We start from the raw sequence: 18,545 nt of genomic DNA on the forward strand, positions 1-18,545 counted from the left end.
AGCAGACTACCGTTCACAGACAGGAACTTGCAGTCTTATGAGCTAAAAATATGTAACAGAAGATGGTACATGGGGCATTACACCCCCCCCCCCTATTATGTTACTTACTCCAGGCCTAACACAATGTTTCAGCCAGCAAAGAGTTCACACACTCATTACCTATTAACATGACTGCTGAAAGGATGGTAAATAAGGTTGCAAAGTTACTCTGGCAGACTTCTCTCAAAAAATAAAAAACACTTTAACGACATACTTATCCAAGGGAAGCATGAGATTGCTGGAATGTTCTGAAATAACTGGAGACTAGACAACTGTACTGCATATCCTGAAAACAAATATTTCCAAAGACCCGTCTGTTACCATGGCATTCTATCTGTCTAGGAAAAATTTACTGACATGGATTCAGTTTAAAGCAAGGCTAATGAAGACGGGTAGTGAGGGAAAGTACAGTTTTGTACCTACCATAAATGTAGATGTCCGATAGGCATGCATCTGCAGTCCTTACAAATGGGTTGTCCTGTCGTCAGGCAGCCCTTCGGTCGGCTGGATTCCAAAGTCTGGGTCTGGCCTCGGCTGGTGTCGCACTTCACCCGACATCACAGCTGCAGTTCTTCGGGTATAAAGGCATCGGCCGACGCCATTTTCCTCAGTGTTTCTTGCCCCAGATGCCAGGTGCCCTCTAGGAAGGCTAAATTTGGATAATGCAAATGGTTCCAAATAGTAGAGAGCAAACAAAAAATAAGCATGTATGTACATATATACAAACAAATACACCATAATAGATTCCCCCAGCCAGCTACAAGATGGGCAAATACCCTAGGAGTACCACAGAGGGGAAGGAGGGTGGGTAATCCTGACTGCAGATGCATGCCTATCGGACATCTACATTTATGGTAGGTACAAAACTGTACTATGTCCTTCAAGGATGCATCTGCAGTCCTTACAAATGGGTAGAATACCATAGCCAAACTGGGGGAGGAGAAATAAGATTATGGTGTAGTTAAGATCCCTTGCAAAACAGCAGTGGCAAAACCTGCTCGGGATCTGGAGTATAAAGGTAAATTATAATGCTTGGCAAATGTATGCACGGAGCTCCAAGTAGCAGCCTCTAAAATGTCTTTGGTAGCCACTCCTCGTAAATAGCTGTGGTAGTGGCTGTAGCCCTTGTAGAGTGAGGCCTGATGTTTTCTGGAGTTTTCTTCCCATGGTAGGAGTAACAAAATCTAATGCAATTTCCTATCCACTTAGAGATTGTCTGTTTTGAAATTTCTTTTCCTTCCATTCCTGTTGCATATGCTACCAGTAGCTGGTCAGTTTTTCTATTGCTCTTGGTCCTGTCCAGGTAGTAGCGTAATTGTCTATGTACATCCAAGGTATGCAAAGTCTTTCTCCCTGTTCTGTGGGTTGGGGAAGAATGTAGGTAGGTGGATAGCTTGATTTAAAGATACCCTGGAGACCACCTTTGGCATAAAAGTAGGATTTGTTCTCATGGACACTATCTTGATGGAAGATCAGGAAGGGCTGTACTGCCATTAATGCCTGTAGCTCAGATACCCTTCTTGCTGAAGTGATTGCAAGCAGGAAGGCAGTTTTCCATGATAAGTATTGTAATTCTGCTGTTGCTGCTGGTTCGAAAGGAGGGAGTGTCAACTTTTCTAGCACAAAGTTCAAGTCCCATGCTGGCAATGGTGGCTTCCTAGGTGGTTTTACATTTTTAATTCCTCTCAGAAACTGCCTGAGCAGAGGATGTGAGAAGACTGGAGGATCCAAGTTGTATTCTGCTGAAATAGCTGATGCATGAATCTTAATGGAAGAATAGGACAGGCCGTTGTGGAAGAGCTCTGCCAAGTATTCCAGAATGTTGGTTAAGTTTACCAGTGACACATTTTCTCCTTTTGCAGTACTCCAAATGTGGTATCTTTTCCATTTTGCTGAATAATTCTTTCTTGTTGAGGGTCTGCGAGCCTCCAAGATAATGTCTTTAACCCTTTGGGATAAATTTGGGTTATTTGGTGTTATGCAATGTTCCAGGCAGTCAGCTGCAGTGTTTTCAGGTTTGGATGCAGGGTGTTGTAGTTGTTCTGTGTTAACAGTAAGGGAACTAGGGGTAGAGGCCATATTTGTTCCCGAGACATGCTCCTCAGTAATGGGTACCAATGTTGCCTTGGCCAGTCTGGAGCTATCAGGATGATCCTTGGACGGTCCTCTTTGATCTTCAATAGCACCTTGTGCATCAAAGGAAGTGGTGGGAATGCATATGCGGTCAGGTTTTTCCAACTGAAAGATAGGAGTCCACTTTCCAAGCAAGTGGGTGGTACGTCCTTGTGCAGAATTTCTTCAGTTGGTGATTGCGTGGGGATGCAAATAAGTCTATTTCTGGTAGTCCCCATTTTCTTGTAATGGTTTTGAAGATGTCCGGATGCAGCATCCATTCGTGGGCATCCGTGGTAGTTCTGCTTAGTATGTCTGCCAGAATGTTTTCTTTTCCTGGCACAAAAATTGCTTGTAACTGAATGCTGAAGCTCAGGGCCACATTCCAGAGGTCCATTGCCATCCGGCATAGAGGGTAAGAATGTGTGCCTCCCTGTTTGTTGATGTACCACATAACTGTGGTGTTGTCTGTCCTTATCAACAGTTGACCTTGTCGAAGAAGTGGTCTGAATGTCTGAATTGCCAGTTTTACTGCCAGCATTTCCTTTTGATTTATGTGTAGGTGCAGCTGGTCTTGAGTCCATAAGCCTTGTATGCACTTGTCCAGCATGTGCGCCCCCCAACCGAGGTCTGAGGTGTCCGTTGTGATGGTCTGGCTTGGTTGAGTGCTGTGGAAGGGCAGTCCTTTGTTTGATTGACAGGCAAGAGCCCACCATTGGAATTCTTGCTTCAGGCATGGGATTATTGGAATTTGGGTTTCTAGGCTGTGCTTGTGCTGAGACCATAAATTCCTTAGGTACCACTGTAACTTTCTCATATGCAGTCTGGCATGTGGAACCAATATTATGCAGGATGCCATGAAACCCAAGGCTTGCAGGACTTTTCTTGCTGTTATCTGGTTCTTCTTTGTTAATGCCAAGAAGTAGAGAGGTAGTTGCTCCTGTTTTTCTACTGTTAGGAATGCCATTTGTTTTGATGTGTCCAGCTCTGCACCCAAAAAGGTTATCCTTTGGGATGGTACCAGCCTTGACTTTTCTATATTGACTGTGTATCCCAGGGCTTGCAGTAGATAAATGATCCTTTTCAAGTCTTCTGCTAGCTTGTTTTTGTTGTCCGCTTGCAACAGGCAGTCGTCCAGGTAAGGGTAGATTTGGATTCCCTGAAGCCTGCAATGAGCAATTACTGATGCCAGGCATTTCGTGAACACTCTGGGCGCAGTAGATAAGCCAAAGGGCAATGCTGAGAATTGATAATGCTCTGATCCTGCAAGAAATCTGAGGTATCTTCTGCAATTTGGTCGTATGGGGACGTGCAGGTATGCCTCCTTGAGATCTAGAGTTACCAGCCAAGACTCCTTGCCCAACATGGGAAGAAGTTGCTGTAGGGTCAGCATTTTGAATTTTGGGACAATGAGGTAAGTGTGTTTAAAGCGGACAGATCGAGAGTAGGTCTCCATTGGTTTTCTTTTCTTGGTACCAGGAAGAGCCTGGAGTAAAATCCTTGTCCTTGCTCCATAAAAGGTACCTTTTCTACAGCTCTCATCCTTAGTGAGTTATTTGTTTTAGAACTTCTGCCTTTTGATTTGGAGGAAGGTTTGGCATTCCTCTCTTCTTTGGTAGAGTATGGAAGTGAAACCTGTAACCTTGGTCTATTGTCTGCAAAATCCACTTGTCTCCTGTGATGTAATGCCAGTTTACTGAAAATAAGGCTAGTTTCCTGCCTAGGGGTGCTTCTAGTTGTTCCCTGGTAGGCGGTGCCAGAGCCAAGTCACTGTGATTGTCCTGTAGTAGTGGTGGCTGTATCTGTGGCTGTACCTCGCTGGTTGTTAGCCTGCCACTGACGTCCCCTGTAGGCACCTCTGGGTTGACCTCTGCCTCTTGAGCGCCTATTCCTGCCTCTCTGAGCTCTGGAGGTGTCTGGAAAGGACCAATTTTTGGAGGGCCAATTCCTGCTAAACCTTGGAGGTTGGACCTGTAAGAAATCTTTGACTGTCTGGACAGATTTTGCCTTCTCTTCCATCTTCTTCAGCACCTGTTGTGCAGGAGAGCCAAACAAATTGATCTTGTCCATGGGAGCATCTAGTAGCTTTGATTTGACATGGTCTGGTAAGGCCTGCTCTTTTAACCATGCATGTCTTCTGATCACTGTGCCAGTCATGGCTGATCTAAAGGAAGCCTCCAGTGCATCATAGCCGCATTTTAAGGAATGATTACTGACCTGCTGAATGTTATGTACCATTTCCTGAACAGATTTTTTTGTCTAATGGTTCATCTGAGGACAGCTGTTTAGTTAATTGGTCTAACATAAATTCTTGATACTGGATCATGTGGAATTGACAGTTCAAGGCCCTAGCTGAAAGAGTAGCAGAAGTGTAAACTTTTTTACCCCATCTCTCTAAGGCCCTGGATTCCCTTTCAGAGGGGAGGGGTTTTTTGGCAGAGGTAGCTGCTACCGCCTTAGGTCCCTGGGAGATAGTTTCGGGATCTGCAAAAGGAGCCTTATACAAATGATAATGTGTGTCCAGGACCCTGTAGTACCTATCGGGCTTAGCAGGGCCGGAGGAAGTGAATCAGGAGCAGTACAAGCATCATTAAATGCATCATCCACAACAGTAAGAACTGGAGGGATGGCTAAAGGCCTATGCTGTGGTAAATGCAGAAAGGTTCTAAGCCTTTTCCAGAGTCTGAAAAATCCTGGCCCTGCCACTGAAATTGTTCCCTCATAGCATGCAAGGTTTCCCCAAAGGAAAATTCCTCAGGCGGAGAGGCAGAAGGAATGGACTCTTCAGCATCAGAGTCTTCATAAGGGGAGAAAGGGCCCTCTGGAGGGTTTGAATTATCTGAATCATCAGAGGAGTCATCTGTAGAAACTGGCTCAGGGGCTCTGCTCTAGGCCTCTTCTCTGGAGGTGGGTGAGAGGCCCTGTCTGGGTGAGGTTGGGATCCCCGGATCAAAGAAATGAGATCCTCTGCTAGACTAAGCATTTGTGAACTAGAGCTAGGCCTGTGAGAGGGGGTCTTAGCAGGCACAGTTTTGGTAGATTTAGCTGCTTTAGCCCTGGCAAAGGCCTTAATCGACATGGTTGCAGGTGGCCTAGCAGCTCCACGTGCAGGGGTCGAAATATCCAAGGGGATAGTATCAGATAAATCCTGGGAACCTGCAAGAGCAGGTGGGATTTCAGTAGCCGATTCAACCAGGGTGGATGAGGCCTCGGTAGGAGGTAAGCTTTCGGCTGAAGGAAGAACCGCGAGCTCGGTTTCAGCTGAAACAGAGACACTCGCGGTTGGCTTAACAGTGGTTTCGGCCGAAACCGCGGACCGCGAGTGTCGGTCCTTTTCCTTGCGCTTTTTAGATATTTGCGTAGTCGGATGATCCGACGGCATAATGTAAGCAAAAGCGGAGCCGAAAAACTCCTCAGCAAAATCCGACCGACGTCTAAGCGTCCGTCGGTTAAAAGAAGCACAGGCTAGACAAGCTGCTACGTCGTGGTCTGGGCCTAAACAAGGTAAGCAGTAAGAGTGGAAATCTTTATGAGGTATTTGTTTCCCACAAATTAAACAGTTATTCACTTTTTCTGACATCGGCTGAGGCAAGAAAGAGTCCCCAACGGGGTACTTAGCTTTTTAGAAGTCTTCGGTAGTAGTAGAAGTATTCGGTAGTAGTAATCTCTGGTTCTGACCGACCGGCACTTGCGAACAGCTTCTGCTTCGGGCGCCACGCGGCAAGAAAGACTGAGGAAAATGGCGTCGGCTGATGCCTTTATACCCGAAGAACTGCAGCTGTGACGTCGGGTGAAGTGCGACACCAGCCGAGGCCAGACCCAGACTTTGGAATCCGGCCGACCGAAGGGCTGCCTGACGACAGGGCAACCCATTTGTAAGGACTGCAGATGCATCCTTGAAGGACATCTTGAAGATACCACAAATTCACATTCATTTATTTGGCTGCAAAGACATTTTTTCTTCTGTGAACTATGTCCTTCCACTGAATCTTATATACATACACGGACAGATAATTATTTATTTTTGAGAAGAACCTAGTGGGAGTTTTGTTCCTTCTCAAGGCTGGAAATAAACTGGTTGGCCTTATCACCAAATAAGATAGGAGTCCCATCTTCTCAGTCCCAGAGATGGTGCTTTCAGTTATAAATTCTGTCTGTTCTACTGTTTTCAAGAAATGGCTGATCCATCTCCTCCTCCTGTTACCCTTTATGAAGAATTTTTTTTTTTTTTGCGCATACCTAAAGTTTTCCGACAGACGTTTCCCCTGCTTCTCCTTCATGCTGCTCTACGCCTCTGTTTCAGATATATCCTCAGCTTCTGCCTGCTTATCTGACAATGCTATTAACGTTGCTTTCAACAGGGAGACTCCTAGAAGTTTAATTCTCTTGCTTCTTGTGGTTAACACTGAGCTGTATATGTTATTCATAAGCCATAAGTAAAGCTCAGCTCACAGAGTATGTAGACAGTTTTAGGTGGCACTTTTCTTCAAACACACGTTCAAATATGAAGACTACACAGGAACTAATCTGATCACTGATGGTACCTGTGAAAGACTTAAAATAAGAATTAACTTTTTTATGACTGCACTAAAGTCAGTACTGCAAGAAGCAGATAAGTAATTTCTAACCAATAACTGGTAAACAGTTTAACAAAAAGAATAATGAAAAAATGTTTACTGAAGACAACTGTAATAAAACTTAACACTTTGCTTAGTTTCAAGTGTATTCAACTGACTATTACCACCAGTAAGAACTAAACATGCCACAGACATGATAGCTTTGAATGGGAATGTGTCAAACTAATTAGCATTAGTACCTATTGTTGGACTAGCTGATAACATTTCAACAAGAAAAATGCACAATGATGGTGACCAAGGAAACAATACTTGCGTATGTTTTGTTTAACTAATGAAATGCGTCCTCGAGTTAAGATCTGTAGATACTGATTTCACAGTGTACGTACAAAAAGTTGCTTACAAGCTTGCTGTCTACTAAAAACACTGCTGATAAACTGACACTTCAAATTCACTAAAGTATGAAAGTGCTATAATGGGGCACTGACTAACACGTAATTCAGTTCTACTCATGTTTTCTTCAGATGTTAATACAGGTAGCTGAACAAAATATGCAGACTTTAAGAAATGCACAAACAGCTGTAAGTTGGGAATGACATTAAGTTTTCTTTAACCTTCTCAATGCTCTTAGGTTATCTTACAAAAAATAAAATTAGGTAATTAGACATCAGTGCTCAAGTAAGCCTTGCTCATTATAAAACAATACTTGTGGGGTCCTGCAACTTGTACCAATATCACTCTTGCAGAATTGGTCAATAAGAACAAACAGGTGGTGGTGGTGGGGGGGGGGGTTCACAACACAGGACACAAAAATAAGTGGCAATGCACTGACTTGTGAAGTATGAGCAAAAAAGTAAATTACATCCATTCATTTCAACATTTATTCCTCCAATGTACTCCTCACTGGGACATGAGTTAAGAATAAAAGCCCATTTGTTTTCAGGGGTATAATGCAGTGTCAAAAATACCTTGTTCACTAGGGACTCTAGTACTTCAACATGTACAAAAGCCTAAAATATGTAGCCTAGTTATATCACACTATTGCAGCTACTAAGTCCTACTCCCAAAGTCAGGCTACTGAAAGGACTACTAGTACACAAGGAAAACATATGCAGACTGTTTTTTCTTGCAATGGCACCAACTACACATGATTTGAAAGGCAGTATCACATACAGAGGACAACATGGTGCACACATCTTCCTAGCACTCTGGTAGGAAGTCTCACTCTGCTTTCGCCATTGGGTGTGTTTTGATAAGTTGAAGGCTAAAGAGGGTATGAAAAGTATTCACTTTGGGGGGGTGGGGACTGAATAAAAGGCCTTTCAACCCCCACCCCCATACAGAAGGCCCAACTGCCTACTGTTCGTGGACCTTCACCAATGAGGTTAACAGGAAAAAGTTATGCATATGTGGCAACTTGGTCCCTTCTATGATTTAGATGACTTATCAATGGGCTACTACCAAGAATGGTCAACAATGTAAACAGTATAATATAGTGCTTTATAAAACACTACATCAATCACATGCTCCCAACATCTTTCGCTGCAAATTGGTACAGTGTTAGCAAGCTTAAACAGACACAAAGGGTATCTAAAACAAGTCTGACAACCTATACATGTTTGGTACAAAAGATTCCTGAAAAGGCAAGAAAACATCTGGACTCTTGTTCTGTCAGAGCCAGTCATCATACATTCCTAATCTTCTAATCTCACACCAACACCTCCCCTTCTGTAAATGGATACTGCATAGCTACTTCAAGGTTAAGAGTTCAAACTATAAATAATGCAAACCGTTCAGACAGCTGTTGCTACAATGAAATAAACAGGAGAACATCTTTGCAGAATATACCTTTCAAAGAAGAAGAAAAGATTTACATGAATCCCACAATACAAGTTAAGTCGGTACCACAACTGGTATTTCTTCTGAAAACAGAAAACAAAGAAAATTCCTATTGTTTCCTGACACTGAACAGACCAGGTGCATTCAGAAGTCTCTCTTCCTCTAAAAAAGAAATCACCTTCTTCAGCAGGAGCAGCCTTTCATATACTTGCTTCTCTGCAGTTTTTACTCCTTAACAGTGCTGTACATCCCACTAGAAACCATCTGTGTCTAATATTGGACACAGAACCTATAGCAGAACAAGGACATATTACAACAAAGTAAAATTTGGCAAAAACAAGCTATGTAGAATTTCAAAAAACTGTACTGACTTCACTACTGACAATCAAAAATGCACTGAATCTGCTCCATTGTCACTTAACATGGTGGATATGGGGGGAAATATTAAATTACTTTAAGAGGACTACTGGAAATAACTTATTGCTTAAGGATAGTTCAGTTACAAATTCTTGTACAAGATCTCAGAATAAAGTGAGTGTTTTACCAAAGAATGAACATTATTTCAAAACTAATCACTGTATTAGCAGCTAAACATCATCTGCAACACTTACAAAGATTAAGAAAATGTAACAGTTGTGTGCGCTACTGTAAACAATTCTGTGCACAGCAAGAAAATTAATGCTGCTTCTTAAAGCCTTTGCAAATGAATGAGTTAATGTAACCCAATAGTACATTTTTCCAGCAACTACAACATGGAATTCTGCATAAAAAAAACAAATCTGATGCAATACTACAATAACGGAGTAGGGTCAGGGCCAACAGCTTTAGTAAATCATGGACTAACGGACATTCCTGTGTAATACACCTGGGACTTCTCTAGGATGTTTCAACTTCACTAGCCTGGCCAGAATTCTAGGGAAGTATATATTTTTTCTTTTTTCAGAAAAACGGCATTACTACAGTATGTGAAACAATAGCTTCCTGCGGAAGGCAAGGCTCTCTAAACCTCCTACCCCCCCATGCAGACACAGTTGTGCCCTATGCAAATCACAGTGTATGTGTACATTTTATATATTTATATATATATATATATATATATATATATATATATATATATATATATACACATGCACACACACACAGATCCCCTTCAGAAGCCCAAAGTTTTAAAACTTTGAACTTCAAAAGGCCAAGATCATAAGATCGAAGTTTTGCATGGAGATCGCCATACAACGCACAACGGGATATTAGCCATTTTCCTCACTCTGATCTCAGAGCTGGTATATTTAATTAGCAGGGGGTGAAGGGGGCTGGCCCCCCTGCAAAAAAAAGTAAAAAAAAATGTTTTTTTTTAATTAGATTTTCGAAGTTTCAAAACTTCGATCCTACAGTCTTGGCCATTTGAAGTTTTGAAATGTCGACCTTCTGAAGTAGATCCACACACACACACATAGATCCATATAGATCTACCTCTATATAGAGATACCCATCTATAGATATAGATATATATATATATATACATACATATATATATATATATATATATATATATATACATACATATACATACACACACACACATATATATCGATGTATCTATATACATATAGATATATCTATATATAGCTCTATATATACACAGATATATCTATACACATATCTATATATAGATATATATATCTAAATCTATATATAGATCTATATCTATCTATAAATGTATCTCTATCTCTCTATTGCTACCTATACATATATATATATATATATATATATATATATATATATATATATATATATATATATATCTATGGACCCCTACCATACGATAGAAACCTCATTTGACTGAATCGCATTTGACTGAGACCAAAAGACTGAAATTTCAAAAGACTGAAAAGTCACGAACTGAAACCCATAATAAAATTTCAACATACTAAATTTTAAACTGGACCATGTTAAAGCAGACTAGGTACGGAGCTACTCCCCTACACCCCCCAATGTGGGGGGCTGCACCCCCTACACCCCCCTAGCTTTATATACCAACTCCAGCATCACACTACAGTGGGGAAAAGAGCATATACCTGTCACTTACCTTACAGTAGTCTACATGCTGCCACTACTATGCCCTTTTCCCCACTGTAGTGTGCAATCCTGGAGTTAGTATATATATAGTTACGTGTGTGTGTGTGGGGGGGGGCTTAGCCTCCCACCTAGTCTGGTTTTATATGGTCCAGTTTAAAATTTAGTATGTTGAAATTTTATTATGGGTTTCAGTATTATGGTATTCAGTCAGAAAGTGGAGTCTTTTGGTCTCAGTTAAATGAGGTTTCTATCATATGACAGGGATCCATATAGACATCTATATCTATACCTCTCTATATATCTATACACACACACACACACACACACACACACACACACACACACACACACACACACACACACACACACACACACTATACCTTTGTATGATGGGAGGTTCATCATCTACAGCTGAAGAGTTTCCTTGTTTAACTTTACTCATCTAGGTACGCTGTGTACTTGCCATACACTGCATACAATATATATTCATATTTTTAAGCCTATACAGATCTGACTGACTTACATGTGCTGCCTTCTGCACTAGCCTTTCCTCCCTTAAACTCTGGTCTCAAACACTGGTCACTCATGAGTTGAAAATGGTCCATTCTACCCCCCCCCCCCCAAAAAAAAAGGTGTGTTATCAGGTCTTCAGTAGTGTTACAGTACAGTTTTGTACCTACCACAAATGTAGATGTTTGGGTGTATACACTGCTGCAGTCATTACACTTGGGTTATCCTGCCGTCAGATGGTTCCCCAGTCGGCCTGAGTTCCAAAGTCTTGGTCCGGCGTTGGTTGCTGTCGCCTCCTCCCTGACGTCAGTGCGACGGGTATACAAGATGCAGCCAACGCCATTTTCTTCAGTTTTTCTTGCCCCAGAATTCAGGTGCCCCTAAATAGGTAAGCAATTACAATTGCTAATAAAACATACATAAGAAAAGCAAAAAACTTACAGCTACTAGCAAATACTCCCCATAGGTAGTAAGGGTAGAAGACATAGGTACATACCAGCCAGTAAGAGGGGAAGGAGGGAGGGTAACCTGGACTGCAGCAGTGTATACACTCAAACATCTACATTTATGGTAGGTACAAAACTGTACTATGTTCATTGTGTTACACTTCTGCAGTCATTACACTTGGGAAGAATCCCAATGCTGAGGAAGGGTGGCTGGTTATATAAGGCATTAGGGGTGGCTATAAGGCCCGGCAGCACTGAAGTGGCGAAGCCAGCTCTGGATTTAGAGTATAGAGGCAGATGGTAATGCTTGGTGAAGGTATGTACAGAACACCAAGTTGCTGCTTCCAAAATATCCTTGGTAGGTACTCCCCTGAGGTAGGCAGTTGAAGTGGCTGTTGCCCTGGTGGAGTGAGATCTAATGCTGCTAGGAACAGGTTTTCCATGGTATGTGTAGCAGAAAGGTATGTGTAGCAGAAACATATGCATGTCCTATTCATTTTGAAATAGTCTGTTTTGAAATGGCTTTTTCCTGTGCTCCTGCAGCATATGCTACCAATAATTGCTCAGATTTTCTGAAAGATTTGGTTTTGTCCAATTAGAAGCGTAACTGCCTGTGAATGTCCAAAGAGTGCAGTAGTCTTTCCCCCCTTTATTCTGTGGTTTAGGATAAAAAGTTGGCAGGTGAATAGTTTGGTTTAGAGCTACACTGGATACCACCTTTGGCATAAAAGTAGGGTTAGTTCTTAAAGACACCCTGTCCTGGTGGAAAATGAGGAAAGGTTCCACTGCCATTAGTGCCTGTAATTCTGAAACTCTTCATGCTGATGTTATTGCCAGGAGCAGAGCAGTTTTCCAAGAGATATATTTTAATTATGCTGTGTTGGCTGGCTCAAATGGAGGTAAAGTTAGCTTCTCCAAAACAAAGTTTAGGTCCCAAGTTGGAGTAGGTGCTCTACGGGGCGGTCTTATGTTTTTAGCCCCAATGAGGTACTGTTTCAACAGAGGATTTGAGAATATTGGTGGATCCGTGTTGTAATGAGCAGAGATGGCAAAGGCGTGGATCTTGATGGATGAGAAGGAGAGTCCTTTGTCCAGCATCTCAGTTAAGTATTATAGTATCTGAGGAATGTTTGGGACAAGAGGATCACGGCTGTGAGCTTGGTTCCAGGCACAGAATCTCTTCCATTTATCCGAATAGGCTTTCCTGGTACTAGGTCTTCTGGCCTCCAGAAGGACATCCATAACAGCTTTGGAGAGAGGCATTACTTGCTTGACTTAGGAATCTTCCATGCAGCTAGGTTTAAGGTATTTAGCTGGCTGTGTAGTATTTGTCTGTTGTGCTGAGTCAGCAGATGTGGGATTTGAGGCAAAATCCAGGGTGGTTCTTGTGCTAAACTCCTTAAGATTGGGTACCAGTGCTGGCGTGGCCAATCTGGTGCAATCAGGATCATCTTTGGCTCTTCCTGCCTGGCTTTTATGAGTACCATTGGCAGGAGAGGTAGTGGTGGGAAAGCGTATACTTGTAGGTTCTTCCAGCTGAATGAGAGGGCATCCCACTTTCCATGCTTGTGGATGGTAACTCCTTGTGCAGAATTTTTGTAGCTGGCAGTTTATTGGGGATGCAAGCAGATCTATGTCTGGGCTCCACCATTTCTGTGTTATCATTCTGAATATTTGTGGATTCAACTCCCATTCGTGGGGATCCATGATGTTTCTGCTTAAGTCGCCTGCCAGTGTGTTTTTGTCTCCTGGCAGGAATTGTGCTTTCAGATGAACTTGAAGGTTTATAGCTGTGTTCCACAAGGTCTTAGTTTGTCTGCATAGGGGGTAGGAGTGAGTGCCCCCCCTTGCTTGTTTATGTACCACATAACTGTGGTGTTGTCTGTCTTTAGTAGTAGTAGTCCTTGATGCAGCAGGTCCTTGAAAGCTGTAAGGGCATTTTGTACAGCTTGCATCTCTTTTTGATTGATGTGAAGATGCCTTTGTTCTGCAGGCCACGTGACCTGAATACATTTGCCTGCCATGTGTGCTCCCCAGGCGTAATCCGATGCATCTGTTGTCAGTGTTTGCCTGGCTGTGGGTTGTGTAAAAGGCTGTCCCTTGTTGAGGTGACAAGCTTGAGCCCACCATTGAAACTCCTGCTGAAGGCAAGGGATTAGTGGTATAACTGTTTCCAAACTTTGACAGTGTTGAGACCATACATTCTTTAGGTACCATTGTAGTTTCCTCATATGCAGTCTGGCATATGGAATTAGTAGTATGCAAGATGCCATGTAACCCAAGGCCTGCAGAATTTTTCTTGCAAGGAGTTGGGTCTTCATTGCCATCAATTGAGTCAGTTGTTCTTGTTTGCCTGGCGTGAGATAAGCCATCTGGGCCGTTGTGTTCAAGCTGGCACCCAGGAATATAATCTCTTGTGAGGGCACTAGTTTTGATTTCTTTTCGTTTACTGTGTACCCCAGGCAACTTAACTTTTTTACCAACGCCAGATGCTTTAGAAGAATGTCCTTGCTCTCTGCTTGAATCAGGCAGTCGTCCAGGTACAGATAAATTTGAATTCCTTTCTGTCTGCAAAATGCAATTACTGGTGCCTGGCACTTTGTGAAGACCCTGGGCACAGTAGATAAGCCAAAGGGCAGTGCAGAGAATTGGTAGTGCACTGAACCCTCTATGAATCTGAGGTATCTTCTGCAGTTTTGTCTGATAGGGACATGCAAGTATGCCTCTTTGAGGTCCAAAGTCATGAGCCAAGCTTTCTTGCCCAGCATGGTAAAAAGATGTTATAATGTCAACATTTTGAATTTCGGAACATCCAGGTAAGTTTAGAGATGAAAGATCCAGAATGGGCCTCCAGGCTTTGTCCTTTCTGGGTACCAGAAAGAGTCTCGAGTAAAATCCTTGTCCTTGCTCCTGTGATGGTACCTTTTGAATAGCTCTCGTATCCATGAGTGCTGTAATTTGTTTTTGAGCCTCTGCCCATTGATTTGGTGGCAGGTTTGGCATTCCTTTTAACCTTGGCAGAGTGTGAAAGTGGAACCTGTAACCTTGAAATACAATGTTGAGAACCCATTTGTCTTTGGTGATCATTTGCCAATTGTGGTAGAAGAGTGCCAGTTTTCCTCCCAAGGGGGCTGCCAAGAAGGATTTGTTTCGCAGCTGTAGTGGGAAGTCATTGGAGCTGTTTTTTTATATGGTTGGGGCCGGTCTTCCCCTTCTTTCTGGCCTGATGCAACCCATTGTCGAAGCCTGTAAGGACCTTGTGTTTGACCTCTACCTCTTGGACGTCTGTATCTTCCCCTTTGAGGTCTGTCTGTAATTGGAAAGGACCAATTCTTAGTTGGCCAGTTTCTGCTAAATCTAGGAGGCTGAACCTGTAAGAAATCCTTCATCGTTTGCATAGATTTTGCCTTATCCTCCATTTTCTTTAATACCTCTTCTGCCTTAACTCCAAATAACACATCCTGCTGCAAAGGTGCATCCAATAATTTTGCTTTAACATGATCTGGTAACATATGTTCTTTTAACCAAGCATGTCTTCTAATGACAGAGCCTGTAACTGCTGCTCTGCAGGAGGCCTCTAGAGAATCAAAACCACATTGCAAAGTATGCTTTCCCACTTGTTCAGCTGCATGTAATAAATCCTACATTTCTTTAAAATTAGGAGGATCTGATTCTGGAAGCATTTTTTGTTTTAACTGAGACAGTAAACATTGCTGATATTTTAACATGTGAAACTGGCAATTTAAGGCTCTCATTGCTAAAGTTGCAGACGTATATACTTTCTTTCCCCATCTGTCTAATGCTCTGGAATCTCTGTCAGAGGGAACTGGATTCTTGGCTGATGAGGCCTTAACTCCTTTGGGTCCCTGAGAAATAATTTCAGGGTCAGATACAGGGCTTTTATACAGAAATTTATGTGAGTCAGAGACTCTGTAGTATCTGTCAGGTTCAACAGGGGCTGGAGGTAAGGAATCAGGATTTAAGCTGGATTCAGTATACACATCATCCACAATATCCAACACTGGTGGAATAGAGCAAGGGGTCTGTGTTGAGGTAATAAAGGGAAGTCTCTGAGCCTTTTCTTGGATTCTGAATAATCCTGGCCTTCCCAATGGAAATGCTCCCTCATGGTATGTAGGGTTTCCGCAAAAGAGTAGTCCACAGGCGGTGAGGCTGATGGAATTGATTCCTCAGCATCAGAATCCTCATAAGGGGTAAAGAGTATCCTAGGTCTGAGGATGCATCAGAAGAGATGGACACCTGGTCGGATGAGTCATAGTCTGCATCCTGTCTAGGCCTTTTATCAGGAGGGGGATGGGACCCCCTGATCAGAGTGATTAGGTCTTCGGCCATTTTGAGCATTTGTTTCTTAGGCATGGAGGCCTGTCCTGGAAAATGCTGTATTTATTTGACTTTAAAGAAGGCTTACACTTAGCTGGGTTAGTCTCGGTAGGCTGAAGAACTTGTGCGTCCGCAGGCCCAACCATCTCCACATGGGAGTCAGAGGCAAGAAAAAGTTTCCCCAATGGGGTACTTAGCTTTGTAGAAGACTTCGGCTCTGGATTCGGAATGAAAATCTCAGGAGACGGCCGACCGGCACTTGCGAACTAATTTTGCTTCAGGCACCGCACGGCAAGAAAGACTGAAGAAAATGTTGTCAGCTGCATCTTATATAGCCCTGTCGCACTGACGTCAGGGAGGAGGAGACAGCAACCGACGCCGGATCAAGACTTTGGAACTCAGGCCGACTGGGGAACCGCCTGACGGCAGGATAACCCAAGTGTCATGACTGCAGCAGTGTAACACGATGAACATCAGGCTCATTACACACTGCATTCCCATACTAGAAGACAAGTAACCAGTACTCTAGTCCAGGCAAAACCTCTGCAATGGAATCATCTTACTTAAAAAACTTAAGAACCATCCAGTCTGGACATTGGGCCATTTCTTCATTCTATAAAGCATTTGATGTGTTAGCTCAAACATACATTTTGAGAGAACCTTCAACATCCATACTAACTGTAACTTGCCACAAATTTCTTTGAGAAACTCAACCTCTGAAACATGGCTATACAAACATCACAGACAGACAAAACGTACAGCATGCAATAACTCACACCAAACATACATTCACACAGACTGTTTTTTCTGTCTTTTTTTAAAAAGAGAAAAAAAAAACACTGCTTACCCTGATTTCTCGAGGACTGTAGAGCTGATTGCCACCCAGTCCATCACTGTAAGCCCCCTGGCCCATGGAGTGACGAAGTGATTCAACCTGAGACCCTGGATATGCATCACCGTTTAAACCCTGCATGCCAATGAACATGTCTCCTGAACCAGAGAGATTAAATGAGCCACCAGAACCTAAAAGAAATGTGGACAAATATTAAGAAAAAATATTAAGAAGAAAACAGTCCGTCACTAGTCATGGTAAAACTCTAGTACTGTTCTCTACAATATCAGGAGTGATAGAAAGCGATCAACCACATTCCACAGCTCAGCCCGCATGTCAGGATAAATTCAAAGAAAAAAAGACAACTCAAAACTACTCGGTAACAGAGCAACAGCCCTACTAAAGTACATGATCTACAATCAAGAATGGGAAAACTTTTGGCAAATGAAGCCTCTCTCAATATTATCACCACCCTCAAAGGATTCTAGAACATATATGCTGGTTCAGAGTTACATTTTTCAATGAAACAGAAGTATACAATAGTATAAGCCATACAACCCCAAAATACAAAGGAAAGAAATTGCTGGCAGAGTCTTGGGAAAGTACAGTTGTGTACACTTACCATAAATGTAGATGTTTGAGTGTATTCACTGTTGCAGTCATTACATTTGGGGTAATCTGCTGGCAGGTTGCCCTCAGTCGGCCAGATTAACAAAGTCTTGGGTCCTGCGTTGGTTGCTATCCCTTCTTCCATGATGTCAGGGGTATAAAACATGCAGCCGACGCCATTACATCAGTTTCTCTTGCCCCAGATGTCAGGTGCCCCCCAAATGGGGAGCAGAATATATATATATATATATATATATATATATATATATATATATATATATATATAAAATACAAAAAATATACCGCCAAACAAAAGCAAATACACCAAAAAGACTTAAGCATAGTAAAAGAAAGTAGAGTTATAGTAAGAGAAAAACGGGGCTGGAGGGTGGGTAACCAGGACTGTAACAGTGAATACACTAACATCTACATTTATGGTAAGTGTACACAAGTACACTTACCATAAATGTAGATGTTCGAGTGTACTCACTGTTGCAGTCATTACATTTGGGTAATCTGCTGGCAGGTTGCCCTCAGTTGGCTTGAATAACAAAGTCTTGGGTCCTGCTTCGGTTGCTGTCTCCTCTTCCATGACGTCAGGTTGTCAGGGGTATAAAAAGTACAGTTTTGTACCTACCACAAATGTAGATGTTCGAGTGTATACACTGCTGCAGTCATTACACTTGGGTTTATCCTGCTGTCAGGCGGTTCCCCAGTCAGCCTGAGTTCCAAAGTCTTGGTCCGGCGTCGGTTGCTGTCGCCTCCTCCCTGACGTCAGTGCGACAGGGGTATACAAGATGCAGCCAACACCATTTTCTTCAGTTTTTCTTGCCCCAGATGTCAGGTGCCTCTAAATAGGTAGGCAATTCCAATTGCTAATAAAACATACAAAAGAAAAGCAAAAAACAACTTACAGCTACCAGCAAACACTCCCCATAGGTAGTAAGGGTAGAAGACATAGGAACGTCGCAGCCAGAAAGAGGGGAAGGAGGGAGGGTAACCTTGACTGCAGCAGTGTATACACTCGAACATCTACATTTATGGTAGGTACAAAACTGTACTATGTTCGTGTTACACTGCTGCAGTCATTACACTTGGGTAGAATCACAAAGCTGAGGTAGGGTGGCTGGTTCTATAAGGCATTAGGGGTGGCTATAAGGCCCTGCA

General features: G+C 42.6%; 1 protein-coding gene across 2 annotated transcripts in view; it reads right to left on the bottom strand.

The window, feature by feature from the left end:
• Nucleotides 1–18,545, bottom strand: part of PBX2 (PBX homeobox 2) — a 1,189,058-nt gene that overhangs the window by 272,829 nt on the left and 897,684 nt on the right. For both annotated transcript variants that reach the window (XM_044083193.1, XM_044083191.1), the window contains exon 7: nt 16,785–16,960. In XM_044083193.1, the coding sequence (XP_043939128.1) occupies nt 16,785–16,960 (176 nt within the window). The remainder of the gene's footprint in view (nt 1–16,784; nt 16,961–18,545) is intronic.

This window comes from Protopterus annectens, chromosome 9.part0 (assembly GCF_019279795.1).
Source record: "Protopterus annectens isolate FY-2018-M chromosome 9.part0, PAN1.0, whole genome shotgun sequence".
Classification (NCBI taxonomy): Eukaryota; Metazoa; Chordata; order Ceratodontiformes; family Protopteridae; genus Protopterus; species Protopterus annectens.